This window comes from Lagopus leucura, unplaced genomic scaffold (assembly GCF_019238085.1).
Source record: "Lagopus leucura isolate 7727_CA_CO unplaced genomic scaffold, USGS_WTPT01 Super-Scaffold_810, whole genome shotgun sequence".
Taxonomy (NCBI): Eukaryota; Metazoa; Chordata; class Aves; order Galliformes; family Phasianidae; genus Lagopus; species Lagopus leucura.
Window position 1 is genome coordinate 7,328,748 of NW_024962261.1, and position 22,253 is coordinate 7,351,000.

General features: G+C 34.2%; 1 protein-coding gene across 4 annotated transcripts in view; it reads right to left on the reverse strand.

Annotated features, from left to right (window-relative positions):
• KIAA0825 (KIAA0825 ortholog) overlaps positions 1-22,253 on the reverse strand; it is a 227,978-nt gene that overhangs the window by 103,766 nt on the left and 101,959 nt on the right. For all 4 annotated transcript variants that reach the window (XR_006177965.1, XM_042866314.1, XM_042866316.1 and 1 more), the window contains 6 exons: positions 17,952-18,140; positions 16,271-16,504; positions 14,898-15,306; positions 11,084-11,240; positions 6,638-6,793; positions 2,499-2,593 (listed from right to left, as the gene is read on the reverse strand). Coding sequence is in view for 3 of the 4 variants with exons in the window: in XM_042866314.1 (XP_042722248.1) it covers positions 2,499-2,593; positions 6,638-6,793; positions 11,084-11,240; positions 14,898-15,306; positions 16,271-16,504; positions 17,952-18,140 (1,240 nt within the window). In the remaining variant the exon portion in view is untranslated. The remainder of the gene's footprint in view (positions 1-2,498; positions 2,594-6,637; positions 6,794-11,083; positions 11,241-14,897; positions 15,307-16,270; positions 16,505-17,951; positions 18,141-22,253) is intronic.

Consider the following 22,253-nt stretch of genomic DNA (forward strand, 5'->3'; position numbering starts at 1 on the left):
CACTTACTTTGAAGTAAGTGTTGGACTTGATGGAATAGATTCATGCCCTCATGTGGAGCCAACAGTAAGCAGTATACAACCATTCACTGTTTTTAACCAGTACTAAAAGCATCTTACTTTCCCCTAACCACCAATCAATTAATTTGCCAACCACTCACTGGCTCTGGGACAATGCTCCCATAACCCCGTTCCACCTAACTCAGTCATTAACTAGGTTAGGGGAACATTTCCCTTGTAAATGAATCCCCTAAGCATTTTCAAACTTTTTTTTTTTTTTTTTTTTTTTTTTTTTTCTCCCAGAAAAAAAAGAGAGCATATTTATTTTTCTTCATGTACAATATTTCTCTCTAAATATAAAAAGAAACAAACCTCATGAATCACTTTGAGCAGGTAAAGATATTCTGGTGTGCACAAAACTAACTGCTAAGGGAAAGCTTTGGCGTGTGTTACAGAAATGAATAATTATAGCAGTATGATGATTCTGACTCTTTTTAAGTACTGTCCTTCATTTTGTTTACCTCAGCAGAGAAAGGAAATAGTAAAAACAGGATGGATCCACCAGTCAAGATCAAACCAATCACACACCCACTTAGCCTGACCCTTAAGCCATAAGAATGAGTAAGACTGAAATCTGTGTAATTTTAAGGAGTGTGAAAGATCACCAAAAGATATGGCTTATGAGAGTCACTACAAAGCTTGTTTGAGTAACTACAAGACTAGCTAGAATTGGCCTATCTAGCTAGAAAACATGGGTAGACAAACTTCAGCCGTACTAAAAACTGTGCCATATAAATACAAGCTGTGTTATAGATGGTGGTCATTATGGTGGGTATCAGGACGAGCAGCTCTGCTTAAGGCTCACAATAGATTTAGATTATCTCTAGGGCTTTGAAGTGAGAGTTGTTTGAATAAAAAAATCCATGAACTAATCATTAATGGCTTGCATAAAGTCACTTCTAGATGAGAATTTCCATATTATATAGACGGGCAGTGAATGGAGACATTTTCAAATCAGGAATGATGACAACAATTAGGGCAGTTATTAGAGGAAAAAAGAAAAGAAAAAAAAAAAAAAGATGCAACGATAGAAGATACAATAAAAACATGAAATATGGAGAAGATGTATATAAACAACTTATTTCCTAAACTTGTACAGAGAAAAGTGGAATGTTTTCAAGACATCAGGGAAGACGAAGTGACCACAGAAAATGTTTCCTCTGCAACCACAGAGTTCTCTCTATTTCGTTCATATTGAGCACATCAATTTAAAAGAAGTATAATGAACATTTTCAGTCTAAGAATTTCTCTCTTTAAAAAGGGCAAGTTAACTCATTTTTAAATGAAGAATAAATATTAGGGATCAGCTAACTATCACAGGAAGAAATATTACTGAATTGTCTCTGCCATTTAACATAAAAATGGCACTACTGGTACAAACCAAAAAGTTCATGTAGCCACATAATCTGCCTAGAAATGGATAACAGAGAACTGAATGACAAAAGGGAGAGCATGTTTTTGCCAGTGTTACTTCCTGTGCAACTGTATCAAAATTCAGAAAATAGTTTGGGTTAGGGAAGAACTCTTCATACTAAATTAAGAAGAGTGTATGTAAATGGAACAAATATTTTACATGTAAAATTGAGGTGCAGTTAAATGGTCAGGGCATTAAGTTCTAAAAATATATTGAAAATGTGGCAAAAAAAAAACAACTGTAAGAACATTTTTTTGACCTGCAAAAAGCATACTTGAAATTGTCACTATAGTTTCTAAACAGACAAACAATTAACTTCAATAGGCAAATAATATAATGGCACACAGATTTAGCATTACAAAGAGAACATTACACTTTTTAGTTCAGAAGATATGTTTTCCAGTCCTCCCAAGGCTATGCAGCAAATATTTAGTAAATATACCTATTTTGTCCTCCTGCAATTTTGTGCATTTAGCAAATTGATTTTTTTGAATTTTATGAATATAAATTCTGCATTAAATAAATGCTTTATTTATGTACAGGCATAGATTTTACAAGTAAAAAAAAACCTGCTCAATAATTTCCATTAGTTAAAATTTACTAGAGAAATACTTCATATTTCTAACTATGCTTTCTATACCCCCAGCTGAATTCAGAAGTCACTGCAGTATGAGCAAAAATCCCCAAAGTTCTGTGCTGAAATCTCCATGGGCAGTATGTCCCTAAAAACTTTTAAATTTGCTAGCTTCTTTTTAAAGCACTATTTATGGTCAATACCGAAATAAATTCAAGAGTCAGCAAGAAATAAATAGTTGGGTCCTCAAAATAGAAATCACAAACTGTCTTTGTATGGAACAAACAGACACAAATATTATAAGCATTTCCATTTTAGAACTGCATATTCAAAAATAAACGTTAACAAAAATAATTTACTTCATAAATTTCACTGCTAAAATCTGTATGCATTGACCACTACAAAGTAAAGCAGACAAGTGGAAAGTGCAGTTAATTGCCAGAATCCCTTTACCTGTGTGCCAGCAGCACCCTGAAGGTCATCTGATTCAGTCCCAAACAACTTGACAGCAAGTCTGACCAATCCCAGTTCCATTCAGTAATGGTTGACTGTTGATACATGGCAAGAAGCTTTTGTTAGTTATTAATCAGTGTTAATATCATCAGTAAATTAAAGCTCCAGCTGTGACATAGTAACCATGAAGGAGGGGGGCCTAGAACAAGGGCTTAGACAGATGATATCAATCATGTCCACAGTAGAAGGTTTTTATTCCAGTAAGACAGCAACTAATTTACAAATCCATTTGGGAATGTAACCATTATTTAGAAAAAGATACATCGATTTTTTGAACCGTTATTCTTCCAACTGTTAATGGCATTCTGCCCAACCACTTTGTCTGAAAGCTTGACTCTTTGTTTGAAAAGCAAAGTAATTGGCAACTTTTTATGTAACAGCAATTTATATTTTCTGCTATCGGCAAAAAGTTTGTAATGAAAAACAAAGTGCAGTTAGTTACTTAGTTTCTAAGTGTAACCTATATCTTAATTAGAGAAGGATGGGTTTACCTGTTTATTTTTCTGTAAGGCACTCTGTTCACCAGATTTTTATTATAAACACACCAGTAAGTCTACACTTAGTCATACAATTACGTACTCTTTATTTAATAAATAAAAGTGATGTATAATGATAGTGGGTAGACAAAAGACCACACACAACATTCTTAAGTTTTTAAAATAGTAACTCCTGTTGCATAATATTAATTGTCAGCACTGATCAGCAAAGGAATCATTCAAAAATTATTACTGTAGTACCAAAATAGCACTGAGCAGTTTGAAAATAAAAAAGGTGAAGTCAGTCATAACAATGAAAATACAGCTAAATAAATAGACAGAAGTGTGCCATGTATATCTTTTTTTTCTTACAGAAGAACTTGGTTCTTCTGGGACAGCAATTCCTCCAGGTAGTCCCTCTCTCCTTCCTCTCATCTTAATTTTATCCCCTTGTTTCTTCTCATTTAATTTTCTCACTAAAGCTCATCTCTGGCATGCACTTACAAGTACCTTTCAAAAAGAAGGGTGAAGTACAGTCAGAGAGGGAGACAAGACTAGCTAAAGAAAGAATAATAAAGTGAAAGTGGAAAGTAAATGAAGAAGTAACAGAATATCTGATAAACAAGAAATAGAATGATTCAAGGGAGAAAACAGTAGGAGAATTCAGGGGAGAAAACAAGCAATTGTTCAATATTCTACAATAAATCAGAAATAGAAAAACAGATATGGAGGGAATGCCTGTAAAGTCAAGAACAATAAAAGGGAGAAGCTGAACTGACAGTATTAACAGTCATAAAGACATTTAGGAAAGTTTATAAGCACATAGGAGATTTAAACTCAGTGTATCAGACTGATTTGTCCTGTGAAAAAGATACAGAATATAAAATAAAACCAAAAGAAATATAAAAACCAAAGAAATGAAACACCAATCAAACATGAAACCAAGCACAAAAACACTTCAGGAAAGGATAATTATTTTTTTTAAATATTTTCCTTTATTGCTACTGTTGAAGAGTTGTACAGGCTGGACTTAGTAGAGCAGCAGCACTGGCAGAGACTGAGGTGTCAGGACAAATTGATAAAATCAAGAGCAACAAGTTACTAGGACCAGATGGCGATTATTCAAAATTTTTGCAGGAATGTAAGAATGAAATAGCTGAATTGTTAACAGAAATGACACACTTCATAGAATCAGCTACTGAACTGAGGGTTGGAAGATAGGAAATTTACATATCTTTAATATAAATTGCAGTTGATCTCAAAATAGCAGTTCAGCGGCCTTTGTTTCAGGAACATTATAACTTGAAGAAATTATGATTAGGAAACTTGCCAAATATGGCATGTTGTGGATAAATTAGCAAAAATTTAGGACAGAAAAGTCAATCACCCTAAATAATGTACAGCAATTTTTACAGAGACTGAAAAGCAACACATTAAATATTTGCTATAAATTATCTTTCAGAAAATTTTTGAAATGATTTTCTTTAAAAAAATCCTCTGCTGGGGAAGTGTATTTACACTGTGCAGTACACCACAGTGTAATACAAGCATTCCTGGTCAGGACTCAGGTCTCACAGGAATTATTGCCTATTCAAATTGGTCCTTCTGCAAGAAAAATAATTAAATGCAATATAGCTCACTGGCAAAAATATGCTGTGAAATCAGGATAGTTCTGAGACATGGAATTTACTGAGGAGCAAACATTATTTCCTGTACTGAAAATGCACTGATTCACATTAGACTTAGAGAAAAATTGTCAGTTTTAAAGAAACTTGTCAGTTTCGTGGCAGTTGTCAACCACTAAGAATGAATGTAAGAAAACTTATATTCCATGAGAAAAATAATTGTTCATTGCCCAGAAAGGTGGTGGGTGCTCACTGGAAGCATTTGAGGTCAGGCTGGACAGGGCTCTAAGCAATCTGACCGAGTTATAGATGTCTCTGTTCATTGCAGGGGAGTTGGACTAGATGGCCTTTAATGATTCCTTCCAAATCAAACAATTCTATGATTTCAGAGAAGTACTCTGGTATCAGACACTGAATTACACTGGCTCCTCCTTAATAAACTAAATCCCACACCACTAAATAAATGCACAATTTTGTAGTAAAGGAAACTGAAGTACTTAATGATATTGTTAAGATCACAAAATATGCCCATTATTATGAACAACAGGGTTGGCACATGGTGCTTTATAAAAGCTCTGTGATCTATTATACTTTTCTTAATTCTAAAACACTTTCCTGTATTCTGATAATAGATTTTATGCCAAAGGTTTATAAAAATGTAAAGCAATTTAATACAAACTATCCATTGTCATGCACTGACTAATAGAGCACTGCAAACCTGTCATGTAGCAGAAAAATTCTATGCTGAGTTGCCACTACTTGAAGGTCTTAATCTAGCATGCTATTAATGAATTGAGAATTGAGGCATGGTAAACTATTTTCAGAACTTCAGATGGGAGTAAAGTTACACCCTCTTGAATTCTGCCAAGCAAGCACTTGTAAGGCAAAGACACTTTAAAACGTTCCTCTGGTGTGAAAAGCCTTGTGAAACTGGTACTAATCTCTTTTTTCAGGATATTACCAGTTTGATTGCGACATGACAGTGATTAAGCATTGATTAAACAAGTAGCAAAAAAAAAAAAAAAAAAAAAAAAAGGTAAAATGTACATATTTTACTGCAATGAAGCTGGTGAAATAGTTCAAAATGGATACAATGCAAAAAGCAGATGATGCAATTTGAAAACAAAGTTGCTCCGGAAAATGGCATCTTTTAACCAAAAGTATGAAAAGTAATTGAATTTCATGCAGCTTTAATACATTTATTCTTAAATATTTGAAATTGTAGGGGAAGAATCAAAACTATGGATAATTGGTTAAGAAGCCTTGAGAAACTGTGGTGAAAGAATTTTTAGTTGTCCAAACGCTTCCTGAAACTGCATTCTGTGAAACAATTAGTTATGTGGCTCTCTGGGAGAGATTTTGGCAATTAGATATATTCTCTTAAACTCTTATAAAATCAGGAAAGTGATTTCTATAGGTAATTTATATTCCTTTGCTTATCATTAGCATAGGTTATGCAAAACACAGAAATGCCTCCTTCAATGCCTCCTCCCCTCTCCCACTGACTCTGAGTTTTGAAAGTTTACATTAACGAACAGTAATTTACATTACTGTTCAACATTTCTGTGAAAGACTCATCAGGTAAGATTCTAAATACGCATTTGGCATACTGCCATGACTTCTCAAAGGACTAAGGCTAGCCCCATGTACCATTACACAGATATAATGGCATATCATTGCTACTAATAGCTTTTTCTACACTATACTGAGCCAACACAGAAAGTCTAAGTTTTAAATTGCTCTTATATGCAGTAATTCTGATAAAAGAAGAAGACAATAATGGCTTTTCAAACACCATGATATTGTAGAGGGTGCCCTCATTAAATTCCTGAGTAATAATACCCCTTTGCACTCCATCAGACTTGAACTCCTGTAATCAATTCCTTTTTCATAACTTTAGTCTCTGTCATTATCATGATCATAATAAGACTGACAAATAAAAATTATGCTATAACCATGGTTTCAGATTTTCACAAACCTGATTGAACACTTTCGCACAAGACTGGCTGTGCACCTGGAAGGGGTTGAAGACAGCTTGCTCCTCTTTGCCCTTCAGTGTCAAAAGCAAGCTTTGATTGGAAGTTACATTCTCTTCAGGAGAATTCTCATAAGACAGTTGCTCATTCAAATATTGCTTAAAAGGAAAAACAAAACAAACAAACAAAATAAAATGCATGGAACAATACACACCACCTAGTCTTCTTAGTGAAATTTGCCCAAATTTCACGCATCATTCTACTATGCACTTGATAGAAATTCCTTATATTGAAAGAAGGAATAATAAATCTCTCTCAAAATACAAATCTTTTCAAGATTAACAAACAATAAATAACCACCCCCCATGAATACCAAGTTGAAGCAAACCTAAATAATCTAAGCTATTGTTTTGAAATAATTATCAACTTATGTTTATTTGTTCTTGGTATATTCATTAAATGTATGTAGAAGTGAAAAACAAATGTTTCCTATAAGATATCGTAATGTATTATAGCTATTCTTCTATATGAAAATGTACACAGTACATTTACATTACATTATATTTGTTTATAAACAGCACTGCATTGAATAATTACTACATAACTATAAATTAATTGTTCAATGAAAGTATCCAAATCGGTTGTTCAAACATAGGAGGTAAACAGTCAACCATTCTTCAGAGACATTTTTGATTATTTGAATATTTGAAGATTAGAAGTCATCTGTGATTTACACGGCAATTTTATAAACTATAGTGTAGCAGACACATTATTCTTTTGGCCTGTTTTCACTTCTTAAACTCCTCTGTAAATAAACCATCACTGCATGCCAGTAAAGTGTTTTGATTAAATAGTACCATATTACAAAGAGCTGCATAAAGAAACACAGGTCTACTTACTGGAAGGACTATTGTGATTAAACAGTTTATCACTATTAAAATTAAGTCCATAATGATAGGATTGCTATAACATCGAGCAAGTGCTCAATGTGAGTATTCATTAAGATGGATGGATGCAAATATTATTTTGCAAAAATACTGAGCTAATAAAATAATTTCAGACTCAGGTGAGGGGATGTGTAAACTACCTGCCAAGCCACTGAGCTTCTCAGTGGATAATTTCATCATCAGCTTAAACTGATCTAACTGTGGTCTGGCTTGAAAGGCACAAATTCCACCTCAATCCACACAGATTGTAGTTTTTTCTCCCTTGTGTTGGCACAAGCATGTGTTGTGAAATTATCCAGAAAAAAATAAAGGTTTCAACCAGATAAGCAAGCCACATGATTTCTAGTATTTGTACAGAGGATGCCCTAGGACTGGGAAATCAGAGTCAAGATATAAAGCAGGTCTGTCTGTTGGTTGCAACCAATTGTCAGGACTGCTTAAACAATCATGAAATCATCTAAGTGTATTTAAAAAAATACATCTCCGTGCTTTTTTAGTTAAAAAAAACACTGTAATCCAGATGTGCAAATGTATCTTCAGTCTTTTACCTATATTTTCCCAGCCTTGAAAAGTTTTTTTTCCTCTTTTTCTCCATTCATTACTCTGTGCCATAGCAAAGATTTCTTAGTCGTAGTAAGGTGGGGTGACTTAAATGATATTTCTACGTCTACACCAACTTGACTTAAAGTACCACCTCATAGGGATGCATTTTCTCAATTCTAAAGCAACTCAGACATTTGGTTGTCACAGCTCCAGCAGAAGAATCTGTTGTCTTTTCAGAAGAAAGTTGGAACTTGCTTATGTCATACTTGGTACAGATTTGAATGTATCAAGAGGCTTAATTCCCAACATAGCGATTTTCATTTCTTTCAACTAGAATCATAGAATCATAGAAAGGTTTGGGTTGGGAGGGACCTTTAAGATCATCTAGTTCCAATCTCCCTGCTATAGGCAGGGACATCTCCCACTAGACCAGCTCGCTCAAAGCTCCATCCAGCCTGGCCTTGAGTGGTTTCAAAGAGGTGACATTCACAGCCTCACTGGGCAGCCTCTTCCCTTACTCGGAAGTAAGTATAGTGCTTACTACTGTACTATAGATTTACATTTTTTTGACAGAGACTTAATCAACAGTGGTAAATGCATTAGTTTAAGGACTGCTATGGTGCAATACACACTGCAGACCCAGAAAGGCTTGTGTTTCAAAAAAAGTGAGAACAAAAAAATGAAATCATAATTGTAATCAAGTAAATTGTATCCCTTCTACTGATGACTGCACAGGAAACAAACCAAACAGTATTTGTGAGCTAGGCAGCTCAGGAGATTTGGTTTTCCTTTGGCAGCCATTAGTGAAAATTAGCTTTAAAAATAATTATTCTTCTTGATAAATACATACCTTCATCCATAGACCATTTTGAGCTCTACAGTATCTGTAATAGATCTTTATTACATTTATTTCCAAACATAGCTTCTAAGAATTTATTCATCTTCTCCCCTGCCTTTCTAAGGAAAATTATTGAGCCACAATTTTCTGTCTCATCGTTTTGTTCTCTGTTCACCTGCAATTATTAATCATTGTAGCAGAAAGATTTCCAAACTCAATTTAAGAACATGACCTTTGGCAGTCCAAGGAGTCTAAGAAGGAAAGCACAGACCTTCTAACAGGCAATCCAGTCTATATTTTGTTGTTGTTGTTGTTGTCAGCTGCATTTAGCAATCTAAAACATGAAAGATAATACTGAAAATTCATAATATTATGCTAAGTACTAAAATGTGTTGTAATTGTTTCAATAGATGAGTGGAAGTAACATTCTTATATCCTATGCTGATCAGGATTTTTTTTTTTATTATTTTTTTTTTAAGACAGGTTTCTTCCACTGAGAAATGTTCTATTTTTAATGCAGCTCTTACTAACAGCACAAAATCAAGGAGAGACACCTGGGATGTGGAAAGATAGGCTAAGGTCCCTCTTCCATCTAATTCTCTCAGCCTTTCACCTCCTATTGGAGCTGCTCCACTTTGTATAAATAACTGAATACTCAAAGGACTCAGATCTTGATTCAGGGTCTCCAGAACCTGAATGCCCAGATACGGGCATTCTACCTTTTCAATTAGAATATGATTCCATCTTTGACCCCAGAAGTTGCAGAATGGATTTTTATAGCAATTTCTGAAAAATGAAACAATTCCATTAGGGGAAAATGACGAAGTTCCACACTGTTAGCTAAAGCTCCATCAGTTTGGGCATTTAGTTTGGATATAGATAAAGGATTGAGCCTGCATATCTAGTCCCTTTGGTGACTGCCCTACCTACTGCATTATGTGCTATTTTAAGAGGTCTTGCTCACAATCTTTTCTTCACTTTATTATACTAGGAGTAATCCTGAATGTGCTCCAGGTGAAAAGGTTTTGTTTGAACTGTATTACAGTGATAATTTTCACTTCACTTCATGAACCATTTAATTGTTTGAGATGAAACTTGAAAAGACTCTGTATTGTATTAATATTAGGTTGCCATCTCTACATACATGCTTATATTGCTTCTAAAAGTTCAAAATGCAGATGTGAAAAGTTTGCTTTTAAGCCTGTTCTTAGGAACTAAACTGTTGATCTGATTTTCAGAAGCTGAGCATCTTTATTGCTTTATACTCACCTACCTAATTGGTTTTTTTGCTATCAAATTTTTCTAAGTCTTGGACTATGCCTATATTTGCATTATTTTGCATTTTATTATAAACACTTCTGTACACTGGAAATGATCTTAACAGCCCCTGCTTATGCATTCAAGGAATAGTAATTTAGTAATTAAAGCTAATAAACAGAACTTTCTTAATTAAACTGTGTAGATCTGTGTTATCATACAACTTAAGCAAACCTGTGTTTACTTCAGTGTATATAATAAGAACGCTTCTGGTAACTTGTGTCAGTTTAGTACAGCCTCAGAAATAATGAGATAATTCTTTTATCTTGCCCAAATTCCATGTGTAGCAAACAAATCTGAATTTGTTCACTGTAATTTTGAAAGTACTTTAACTAAGCAGAGTTCTCTAGCTGAAGCAAGGTTTCCATTTGGATGCATTTGCTCTCTCAGTGCAGCCATGGGGTTTGTTTGTTTGTTAAATCGGAAAATTGATTTACCACATTTAATTATACTTCCTGTAACAGCCAATTTTTCAATAGCTTTGCTGCTTTTTTCAGTTATTATTATTTTTAACTGTGCTTAAACTTTTAAAATGCATTTGCCACCTACAGTACAAATCTAAAGGAAGTTTATGTGCCATAATACTGCTTAAGTACATAAATAAAATCTACTCTGTTTTCTCATAATCATCCTATACCAACATAGAAAAGCCTGAACCGAATGGATTCTATTACAGTACAATACAGGATTTCATATTGACTTTAAGAAGCATTATCACCTCCTTGACTAACCCTTAGCTGCCAGCAGAAGCTGCCTCAGGCCAGTACACACCTAATTGCTCGGTAAAAAGGCCGTTTCCCTACCTCATTGAGCCGAATGATGTGATAAATTTGCCTCAGGTACTTGCTGCCACCTGGTTTGTGGCAGATATCCAGGACCATCATGTTTATTTTCTGCTCAGTGAATCCAAATGCAATGCCTTCTTGCTCTAACACTGCACCTTCTATTGGATCCGGGCTACTAGAATATGGAAAATATAAAGTTATCCTTGAATTTCTAAAAAATCGAAGTATTAATGCAAAGAGAGCTAAAAATACATATAAAATACAAATAAATATTTGGCTTGCACAAAACAAATGTTGCTACACACATTTCTGAAACCTTTACACTAATAAATGCTAAACAGTTAAATGCTGATTAAATACAGTATTTTTTAATTACATGAATTTTAACAATTTTTATCAGAAAGATTGAAAACATAAAACATTCTTTACTCTAAGGGCATACAAAGAGCAAATATTTTATTATTTTCTTTTCCACTAGAGAAGTATCTTTGCTACTAGGAATAGCATTTGCATTCGATCTTTTGTACATTTTTCTTTGCCTGTCACCACTCATATTAAAGCCTAATTAACATGTCAGAAAGGTAGCCATTAAGTATAGGTTAGAAATTTCAAAATGAAGTCTTTTTCTTTCCACTGGTATAATGGTAACCATTTCAAAGGTATATTTCGCCACTTGTTGCACATTCTGCACTGTATTTTTCCTCGTTTTCCTTTTCTTGTTTTCTGTCTAATTACAAACAAACGAACAAAAACAACAACCTGATGGTGACAGGCCTAAAAGCCCTGAAAAATGTTCATTTGAAACTCTGGCCATTATTAGACTGCTGTCTGCACAAAAACATAAGCTCACGGCTCTGTAGTTGCTTAGTGTTATAGGTAAAGTATAAGAAAATATTACAAACACTAATTATTCTCTTCAAATATTTGAGTTGCAACCATCAGATGTATGCTAGTATCCAAACATGTCAAGAACCTAACAGACCAACAGAATATATTATGCTTTCTACAATCATTATACGATTAACTTAAAATCTACAATAGAAGCTTTTGGGCTGAAAAAACCCACAACATTTTACTTTGGAACTGTCAGTTTGCAGTGTATGGCCGAAAATGTGCCATGATTACAAAGTTAGTTCTTCTCAGAGTTGTTGTTTGACCTGAAGGCTCACTTAAATTCTGCATGGCTGACACTGCTTCCACATGCTGCTTCAGAACTTCCTACAGATCAAATAGCTTCAAAATATAAACTATAATTTTGTTCTTTGCTGAATGGAAGTAAATGATACTCTGTTATTATGGTGTATTTTACAGAAAAGCTTCACAGAAATTGATCTTCAAAATTAAAGCACACTTAAGGCTTATCTTTCAATGCCACATATAGCTATAACCTGAATCTTGTCACACTTCTCAGAGACTGACATTGAAAAAGTTGAGGACCTCTGACAAAGGAGTGTATCAGTGTCAGCACCCAAATTGTATCCTTTCCTGCCCGTCAGTGTGCAGGTGAAGCAGATGATTGGATTCAGTCAGTGCTATGATTAATGAGTTCCTCTCTGGATTTGGGACTGCCTATCAATCATGTCATTAGGAAGAATGTGCCCTGAAAGAGGCAGATCTCAGCCAAGGAATAACTGCATTCATCTTAATCTGTGTATGCACCCAGCCAGCCAAGTCAGGGTCATCATGATGAAAAACAATAATCTTCAACTCAACAAATTACTTTCCAAAGACAGGCATTTCTCCTCTTTTTGGGCAATGTGCTCTTCAGAATCTAACGTGACTGTTTACAGCTCTGGTGATACTATGAAGTGAAGGTTATTTTAATGAATAGTAATGCTTTCAGGCAGTGCACAGGACAGCCAGTGCATACAACTGCCACTTTCTGAACCTTTCCCCGCATTTCTCTTTTCTCCTAAAAGGTAAGTTGAATATTTATGCCAAAATGGATGAACCTGAATCACATTCACAACTTTATGCTGCCAAGTCCTGATAACAACACAGTAACATAAAATCACGTGAGACTCTCTCTTATAAAAGTCTAGTGTACTTCAGTGTTCTTCTCCACAACTGGGTCTGTGAATCACACATGTATGTTCAGATGGTATTCTTTTTATTTTATTCCACACACTGTAGGTACTTGTTCGGCATACTGTATGTATTAAAGGTCTATAAACATTTATTAACATATATATAAATGCATGTATATACATTTACTCACAAAATCAATTACTTGTGAAAGGGTTATCTAGACCATAATTTTACTAAGATGTAGATTTTTAGATATAACCATTCTTATTTCAAATTTATCACATAAACACCACAATGGTCTTCTTGAAAGATCTTTAGTGACTATGTGACTGTTACCTAGTTTAAATATTTCAAGTTCAGATTTAATTTATTGGTATTACAATTTGTGTGTATAACAATATTTTATTTCCACACGGCATATCTCACCTTTTAAATACATTTTTCTTGGAGTAACCAAGTCACACTTCTTGAATATAAAACAGAAAAATAACATTTATGCAAGGCTTCTGTTGCAGAAATACTTCTGAAATCAGAAAACAGTTTCCTAACTGCAAGATGTATCTACTCCCTCAGAGAACAAGTAATATGTTCTTCAGTTCTGTATGCTTAAAATTATGAACCCTAACCATAAACTGGTTCTCGCTTTGAGAGACGCTGTATGCACACAAAAGAAATCTTTTTCCAGTGTCTCATAGCTGATGTGAATTAAAAATTATTGCATTTTTTGTTACATCTTAGAAAATAAAATTGACTACTACATCAGAATTCTCAGCTTCAAATATTAAAGCTTCAGTTTTTAGAGGTCATTCCAATCTTTGTCTTACCCTCCATTTGCATTATTTAAAAGACATCTATTCTCAGTAAGTTCGATTGCATTATAAAAAAATCCTGTTAAGTATTTCCAGATTTTATACATTATAATGTGTTTATTTTATCCTATGACTGTTTCAGTGGCTGGCATCTAGCTTCAACCTGCTACCCAACCGATTAGAGAATTTGAGTTAAATGGAAATGTAAAAGAACACAAACCAACCTTACTTTCAGTTGTCAAACATTAAATTCACTAAGAGAGGTAACTCCTATAAAACTACTACTGGGAAGCTGATGAACAGTGTTTTTATAGAATGATACACCACTCCAACGGTAAAACAGGACTACAAATACATTGACATGCACAGAACTCCTTGAAAACTCATTATAAGGATTTAAAAACTTGGACCTAAATGTCAAATCTGCAGGGAAAGTTGGTATTTCCTCAGAAAAGCATAGCAGGGTACTTTCCTTGTCCTGTTTTGATACACCCTACTTGCCCGTAGGGCTAGATGTGTTTTAAAAGGAAGTATGCTTACTTTCTAATCTCAGATGAAGATGGAAAGCCTGTTATAGTCTGTCTTAATTTAACCACTATAGCAAAACTCATTTATAAATGCTCTGGGTTGCCCTCTAGTCAGCATACTTGTTAGAATTCTGAAAGATACACCAACTAAACTGTCCACACTTTTGGTTAATTATGAACACATGAGAAAATATGAAACAATAACATGAAACAAAATATGAAATATATGAAACATTTTAAGTACTATGAAAATACTGTTAAGATGAAATAACTACAGCTGTTTCAGCCACACAATTAACTTGCAAAAATATACCATAAAGCCATCAATATTAAGATGTAATTCATTTCATGTAATATAAGATCTCTGTCGCTCTAAATATTTTTTAAATTGAACAACAGCTATGAACACGTCATTAATTCAGTAAAATAAAGAACAAAAACAGAACTTCAAAAATACTGCATTCTTACCAGTCTGTGCTCAGTTTTCTTGCCTTCAGCAATTGACTTTCAATCCAGTTTGGTCTTTGCTGTTCTATGCTCTGTATAACCTTCTGGGTCACTTGTTTAGGACCACTTTTCTGTTTTCCCATAATACTTTCTAAGCACACACGAACTAAACTGAGTTTTTCTTTGCTCCATCTGTCAAGTGTTGCACCTGTTAAAAGTTCTGCAGTATTTCCATCCTCAAATATCCGACATATAATTACAATCAAGTTCCAGACAAGCAGACCAGCTTTCTTCAATTCAGCAAAGTTTCTTGACATTTTTCTCTCAGCCAGAAAAAAGAAGTACTTAATTGGGGGAGGCAAACATGCAATCACTGTAGGTAACTTGCTGATTACAATAGATACTGCCTGAGCTGCAAGCCTTGTGAAGCCTTAAAAAAAGACATAAAAGAAGATATGATTAACATTAACATTCTAGTTCTATCACAGCATGTTTCTGAATATTGTCTGATAATTTCTAACTTTCTTTTGTACTGAAAATGGGTAAGAAGCTTAAGTACTCAGCACTGTGGCCTGACTTGTGTTATACCTCCCATATATATATCCCCCCAAATCTAAACAATAACACAAATTAAATAGAGAACCTAGAAATTATGGACTTCACACTGTGAATATGTTAACAATTATTCTTACTGCACACAGCTAATACAGAATAAATGAAGTAGAAAACATCCAGGTATTCAGAACAGTAAAAACAAGCTGTCTTCAGAACTGTAGTGCAACATTTTTTTTCCAAGAGTGGAGCATTGCAATAAATGTCTTAGGACATTGCATTTATTCATATTGTTTTCCATCAGTTCTTTTTTATGTTCAAACCTACAAAATTACTGTATTTCATATGAGGAGCATGCATACTACATAGCATTCCATTTTAAACATTGCAGATGCTAACAGAAGCTATAGAAGCAACTACAGTAAATATGCTAAATATGCTAGTATGTTAAAAAGTTAATAGTATATATAAAATGAAAAACAAGGAACTCAAAGATAATCCACAATACAGATTCAAGTGTGGATTGAACAAAAAAACAATATGAAAAGAGCAGTCAAGCAAAGAAACCAAGAAAACCATAAGTCCATTCCACTTCCAGTCTCAACTAGTAAAAAAAAAAAAAAAAAAACAGAAAAAAAAGTTATGAATTTTCTGTGTGTCACATAGTCAGTTTAACTTGTCACCAGCTCTGAGCTCTGCCTCTCAGTTAGTCACATGAAACCAGTTATATCCTGACAAACACTTAAATAAACAAACACAAACCCTACAAGAAAGAAGATGCTTGGAGCCTGTTTTTCTTACTGTTAAACTGCAATTTTTCTACAAGCATAAATTTCACCCACATTTCCCGGATTCCTTCCTCTTCATTTCCCGAGGTGTATAATTCCACTCCTTTGGAACTGTCTTCAGTAAACTTTCAGGAACAATTTGTTTGTGCTGATATGTTCCATAGTTTTCTGTTGCTTCCCATGAATGCATCAAAGAAACGATCTGCTTAACTATACCCTTGACTGAATTAATCAATATCAGCTTCAAGCATCTGATAACCTCTGGCTCTGAGTCGCCACAACTGGAAACTTCAGAAGAAAGAATTATTAAATATTCAGTAAGCGTGCAGTCATTTCTGCAAATCTGTTTCAGAAATAAGTGTTTCAGAATTCTTATAGAAAGGAAACTAATGATATTATGATTCAAAATAATTGACAACTGTCAGCCTGTTATAAAGTAAAGAAATAGTATAAAGTAAGACAACGTAGCATTTTGTACCCTCTTAATATAGTAACAAAAAATACAATTTCAGTTATTTCTTTTTTTTTTTGGCCTCAGTCCCCCATCAAGATATTTCTCAAAATTTAATCTGAGTAGTAGCTTTCATTTTAATTGAAATAAACTTAATCACTGGGTAGGCATTAATGAATGAAGCAGATTTACAGTGTTAACACAATGGCAATTGTTAGGTAGCTATACTTTTCTTAGAGAAGAGCAAAAGATAAATGATACTTTGGTAATGAAAATGCATAAAAATAATAGACATCAACAGAGACATAGTATGGTATCAGAGACTGTATGTAAAAAATAGAACATCTTAAATACAGTTATTGACATTACAAGTATCAATCTTCTCCACATTCTTACCACAGAGAATACTAGTTTCTCCACAGCAAAAGAGCAGCAGTTGTCAGACAGGATATACCAGCAATGTTTTCTGATGTTTCCCACTAAGGTCCTTTGCCCTAATTTTTGCTTATCTGTGCTTTCTGATGATCTAAGTTTTATTCTTCTCTACACAGTCTTTCTGAAAACTTCCATGAAAAATTCTGTATTTCTCTTCTTCTTTGAAGTGTTAACTTTCCTCTTTTTGAAATCCCATTTTTCTCTAAGGAATGCCTGACAACTTTTGCAATTGTTTTCTATTTTATGGTATTTGTATCTGTATTATTATTCATACCTTTACTCATTTTCTTCTTTTCTTTTCTTGTGAACTCCTGATTTTTTTGCATAATTTGTAAAACCATTGTTCTAAATGCCTCTCTTTCATGGTTGAATACTGCTTTTCCTTGTGGGTACCACTGGTTGCCATCACCACATGGGCTGTTCTCACCCACCATCGAAAATTGGCAGTCTGCCTTTTGTCAGCAGAGTTTACATGCCCGCTGTACTATGGCTCCCTCAACAGTAGCACTTCCTTTACTTTTTCCACTCCCTGTGGAAAACTCCTTGGAGTTATTAAACTCACACAGATAAAGAACCCATGTCAGTAAAGATCTACAGAAACTGATGCCAACCTACTGGTAAAACAGACAATTACGTGAAAAATATGGAAATTTAGTTTAGAATAACCTCTCCTTCCTTCAGAATATCCACCATTCCTACAGGAATCTGACTGCTGATAACACTTTAGCTATAATTTAATTTTGAAGGAACCTACAATCACTTTATCAGATTTATTAAAGTAAAAATAATATGCATGACATGTCTGAAAACTGACATCAAACTTAAAGTATTTTCTAGTAAACAAAATACCTGTCATATTGTATAAGGAATCCCACAACTGTTCTTTTTCCATGTAGGCCTCAAAAGCAATGCCAAGTGATTTGGGTGATAAAATGCAGTCAGACAATATAGTAAAGATAGTTTCAGTCAGAGTAGGCTCCTTGTTATTTATCTCATCTAAGAGAGAACTTTGTTCATCACCAGGGAATACTTCACTTCCTTCAAAGTAAAAAAAAACCAAAACATTGTTATAAAAATGTCCACAAAATTCAAGTCATATAAATATTATCAATCAAAACAAACTGAAAACTGTATCTGAAAAATGTACTAATACTTACAGATACTGAAATCTGATGTCCTTAACATAATGACAGTTGACCATCTTCCTGAATTGTATGTAGTCATTAAAAAAAGATACAAGCATATTTACAAACTATGGAATATGCCTGTATAATTCAAAATACCATTTGTAAATAACATGAATTTGCTTATTTACTAAATAATAATCATAAGTAAATTGGACTACTTCCACAGAATCGCAGTCAAAAAGTTATTTCTGCATCACTTATCTAAGGAATATATAGTTGTGAAATTCTAAATTGATTTCGTTATACAAAATAAAATGAAACAGCAGCTGCATACTCACGAAAAAAAGGCTTGGATTTGTTTTTTTAGTTGAAGATGAACTGAGAAGAAATCATTTCCCCAAAACAAAATCTCAGCTATGCTAAGATATAGGCTGCTATATTTCTGACTGGATGTTAGGAAAAATTTCTTTTCAAAAAGAGTGGTAGTGAAGTCATCATTCCTTGAGGTGTTCAATGCATGTGTGGGACATGAGTAGTGGGCATGGTGGGGATCAGCTGACAGTTGAACTTGGTGCTCTCAGAGATCTTTTCCAACCTTAATGATTCTAAATTTCTATGTGCTTTAACGTTAATTACTATTGTCCAAAGATTTGAGGGGTAACTTGTTATGTAGTATTTACTTGTATATGCTTTTAAAAATCATTATAAAACATTTTTCCACCTAGAGAAAAATCGTATGTTTAAACCTCTCTTTGAACTAATGCAACTCAATGGCTTTAACTTGTGCTAGTCAAAAGTGAATTCCCTTCTTATATTAATGACCATAACAATTGACCAGAGCCAGCACCAACTAAATAATTTTATTCAACTGTCTAGTCTGCAAAAGAAAGTTTATGTAACACTGGTTTATATTAAAAATATGCTTGAAAATGTCAAATCATGCCAGTTTTGCAACCTATGCAAGAGGAAGATAGCCTCAGTATCTAGTATCCTTCTTTCCAGTGGTTCAAAAAGCTTTCCAAATTTACCAGTGATAAATGACTGCTTTCCACCCAGCTTTGTGAATGAGTAGATACTGTTGTAAAATTCACAAATCCCATTTTAATCTCCTCTGAATTCCTACAAGTTAATTCACACATTACTGTAAACTGTACAGTCTTAGTATTCCACTCTAACTGAAATAGTCCACTGAATGCAGGAAGTTGAAGAATAAGACCAATCATTTCATAATCAGAAAGCTCTCTTTCTCCCTCCCCCTTCCAAGGCTGAAGAGATTAGCCATAAGATTTTTGTTTAGTCAGCTTTTCTCCTCATATGCTGAGAGAGCTGGCATATTTTGCTGAGACATATTTCAATGCCACCTGCTCCTGAGTGAAGAGTCAAATTGATCCCACTAATGTACTCAAACCAGTCATACGTTGTCTAACATAGACAACCAAGAAAGCAGAAAAAGCAGTTCAAAAAAAGGAAAGCCATTCAAATTCAAATAATAAGATGAAAATTTGAAATGAATTTTCATTGTAATACTGAGCATAGTTTTTTAATTAATTTAACCAAACTCCAGGAGGGAGTTTGGTGAGATTTTAGACACTGCATAGACTGTTTTTGGAAAACAAGATGGAAGATTGCTTTGTTTAAAGAGATTAGTGATTTGATACCAAAATCAATTTTGTTTAATGCTGGTGGGACATGGAAATTTCAGGGTACAATCTCTTAAACTTCTCTAATGAACTTGGTGATATCAATGAATTCTGGAAAATAAAAAGAAGTACAAGATAATTCTGTGGGGGTTTTAATACATGTACATTCTTATAATGAGTGTATATGTTGTTCTTTTAAGAAAAGATCTTTCAGAATCCACTGGGAAAACATTCTGAGTCTGAACATTAAGGGAGATGCACACTTTCATCAGCTTTTCCTTTTTAAAAAATATTACCTCCATATTTTATCAAGAGAAGGTGTGTGACTTTTGACAAGGGCTCTACTATCATCCAAAGGAATATTCCAATTTAATACTTCAGAAACTCTATAAAATCTCTTTATTTTTTCCTCTAGCTTATCCTTGAAAAATCAGCAAAGTAAGTAGCATATTTGATTAAGATCCTTTTCCCATTGACCTTTCAGCTACAACTACTTCATTCCAGCACTTTTGTTTTTGTACCACACTGGTTATTCAAGTACAGTATCCACCAGAGTTAACTGGCCAGACAGGTATTTTGAGGAGACATTCCTTTCAAAACAGTTTTCTAATCTTTTGATGTTAGGCTGGCACGATACAATTTGCAATCACGAAGAAGTGAAGAAAACTTTGAGGTGGACTGGAGTCTATTCTTGTCAGGACTGCATTTAACTCATACTGAATAGTCCAAAAATATATGGAGCACTGATCTACCTCTGCACACGTATATCAGTTCCTCTAAGAAACATGCTGTGCACTTCTAATGAGGACAGTGTTACACGCTAAACTCCAAGTTTAGCAGTCAAAAAACCTGCAACTACATTTCTCCAGAACCATGTGTGGCAGAACAACAACAGTAGTATTTTTTTCAATTGCTCATAAGATTTTGACTCAGGATTATTAAATCCAAGCAGTTTTTGTAAGTACAAAAATAACTACCTTCCAATGCTTGAAACAAGTTTCAGATTTAGCCAGTGCCAAAGGTTTCTTTATGGAAACAATAGTTCACTTCAGAGAGTACATTTTCTTTTACAACCATTTGCTATTTTAATAAAAGCTCAGATTTGTGAGGTCAGTTGATACAGTTATCACCTTTCACTCACTTAGAGCAACTCTGAAAAAAACCCAGTATACTTTAACATTAAAATGCTGCAACATGCATTGTGGCAGTTAAAGAACTACATCACAAAGGGCATTCAGTAATTGGAGTGGGAAAACTCCAATTCCACACATATATTTTCAAGTCATCTCTCTTCATAGCAACTGGTTCATAAAAACTCAGTCTATGAAGACTCTTCATATCTATTAGTGCCTAGGAAGTTGGTTGATATTGCACCGCATAATTTTATTTTCTCAGTGGAAATGCTCCCCTCCCTGCCTCCTTTGTGTGTGCAAGGCAAATTATCTCATTTTGAAGCAACTCACATTTCTTTGAGTCCATTTACATATTTGCAGCCTTAACTGATTACTTAGTATTTTCAAATGCCACTATCAGTTACTATTTCAGGGTCTGCATATCATCTAGTTTTAACTGTATGGACTATGCAAAAACAACTTCTGTTAGTCTTTGCAATAATTCATTAAGCAAGCCAAAAACATTAGGTAAAACTACCAGTGGCCTTGCCTTACTTTGAAAGCAGTTTCCCATTGGCATTAATTCTGTCCTCGGACAGTGAAGCTACTGCTTTTTTTGCTTTACTGCCTGAAGAATAACTCCTAGTTCTTGGCAATAAAGACTCTCAAGTGAAAAGTCAAAGACTGTTCTGCTGGCATCGCAGAATCACAGATTCACAGAATTGTAGGGGTTGGAAGGGACCCCCAGAGATCATCGAGTCCAACTCCCAAATGGCATGCCATACATTTACAGCAGTCTACCAGAATGTTCAGTTTACTTTCACTTTTCCCTTTTTGATTTCAGCATCTTCTGGATTCAGTATCTCATATTATGCATGCATTATTTTCTTTATTCCTCTATTATTTATTTCTTGTCAAAATAATCAATTTCTGTATCATCCCAATGGGTGGTAGAGTAACTCTGGCAAAAAAATCCACCAGGAAAATTGCAAAACTGTTTGCTTTGTCAGAAAACTAAAACAATACCCTGTATTCATTGTTTCTCCCCACAGAGGCATAGCAAAGGACTGTGGACCCTTAGCTCATTCAACAATATGTCTTAAAATATTCTAAATGTTATATCCAGAAAAAATAATTTTAAGTACATATTTTATTGTAATTAACAGAAAAGAAATATAGCTAGATTATTTAGACCTCTAGTTTAAGTAATAGAGGTTGTCATGGTTTCGTGATTTTTGGCTTTCGGTATTCCACATCATAACATCATGTGGG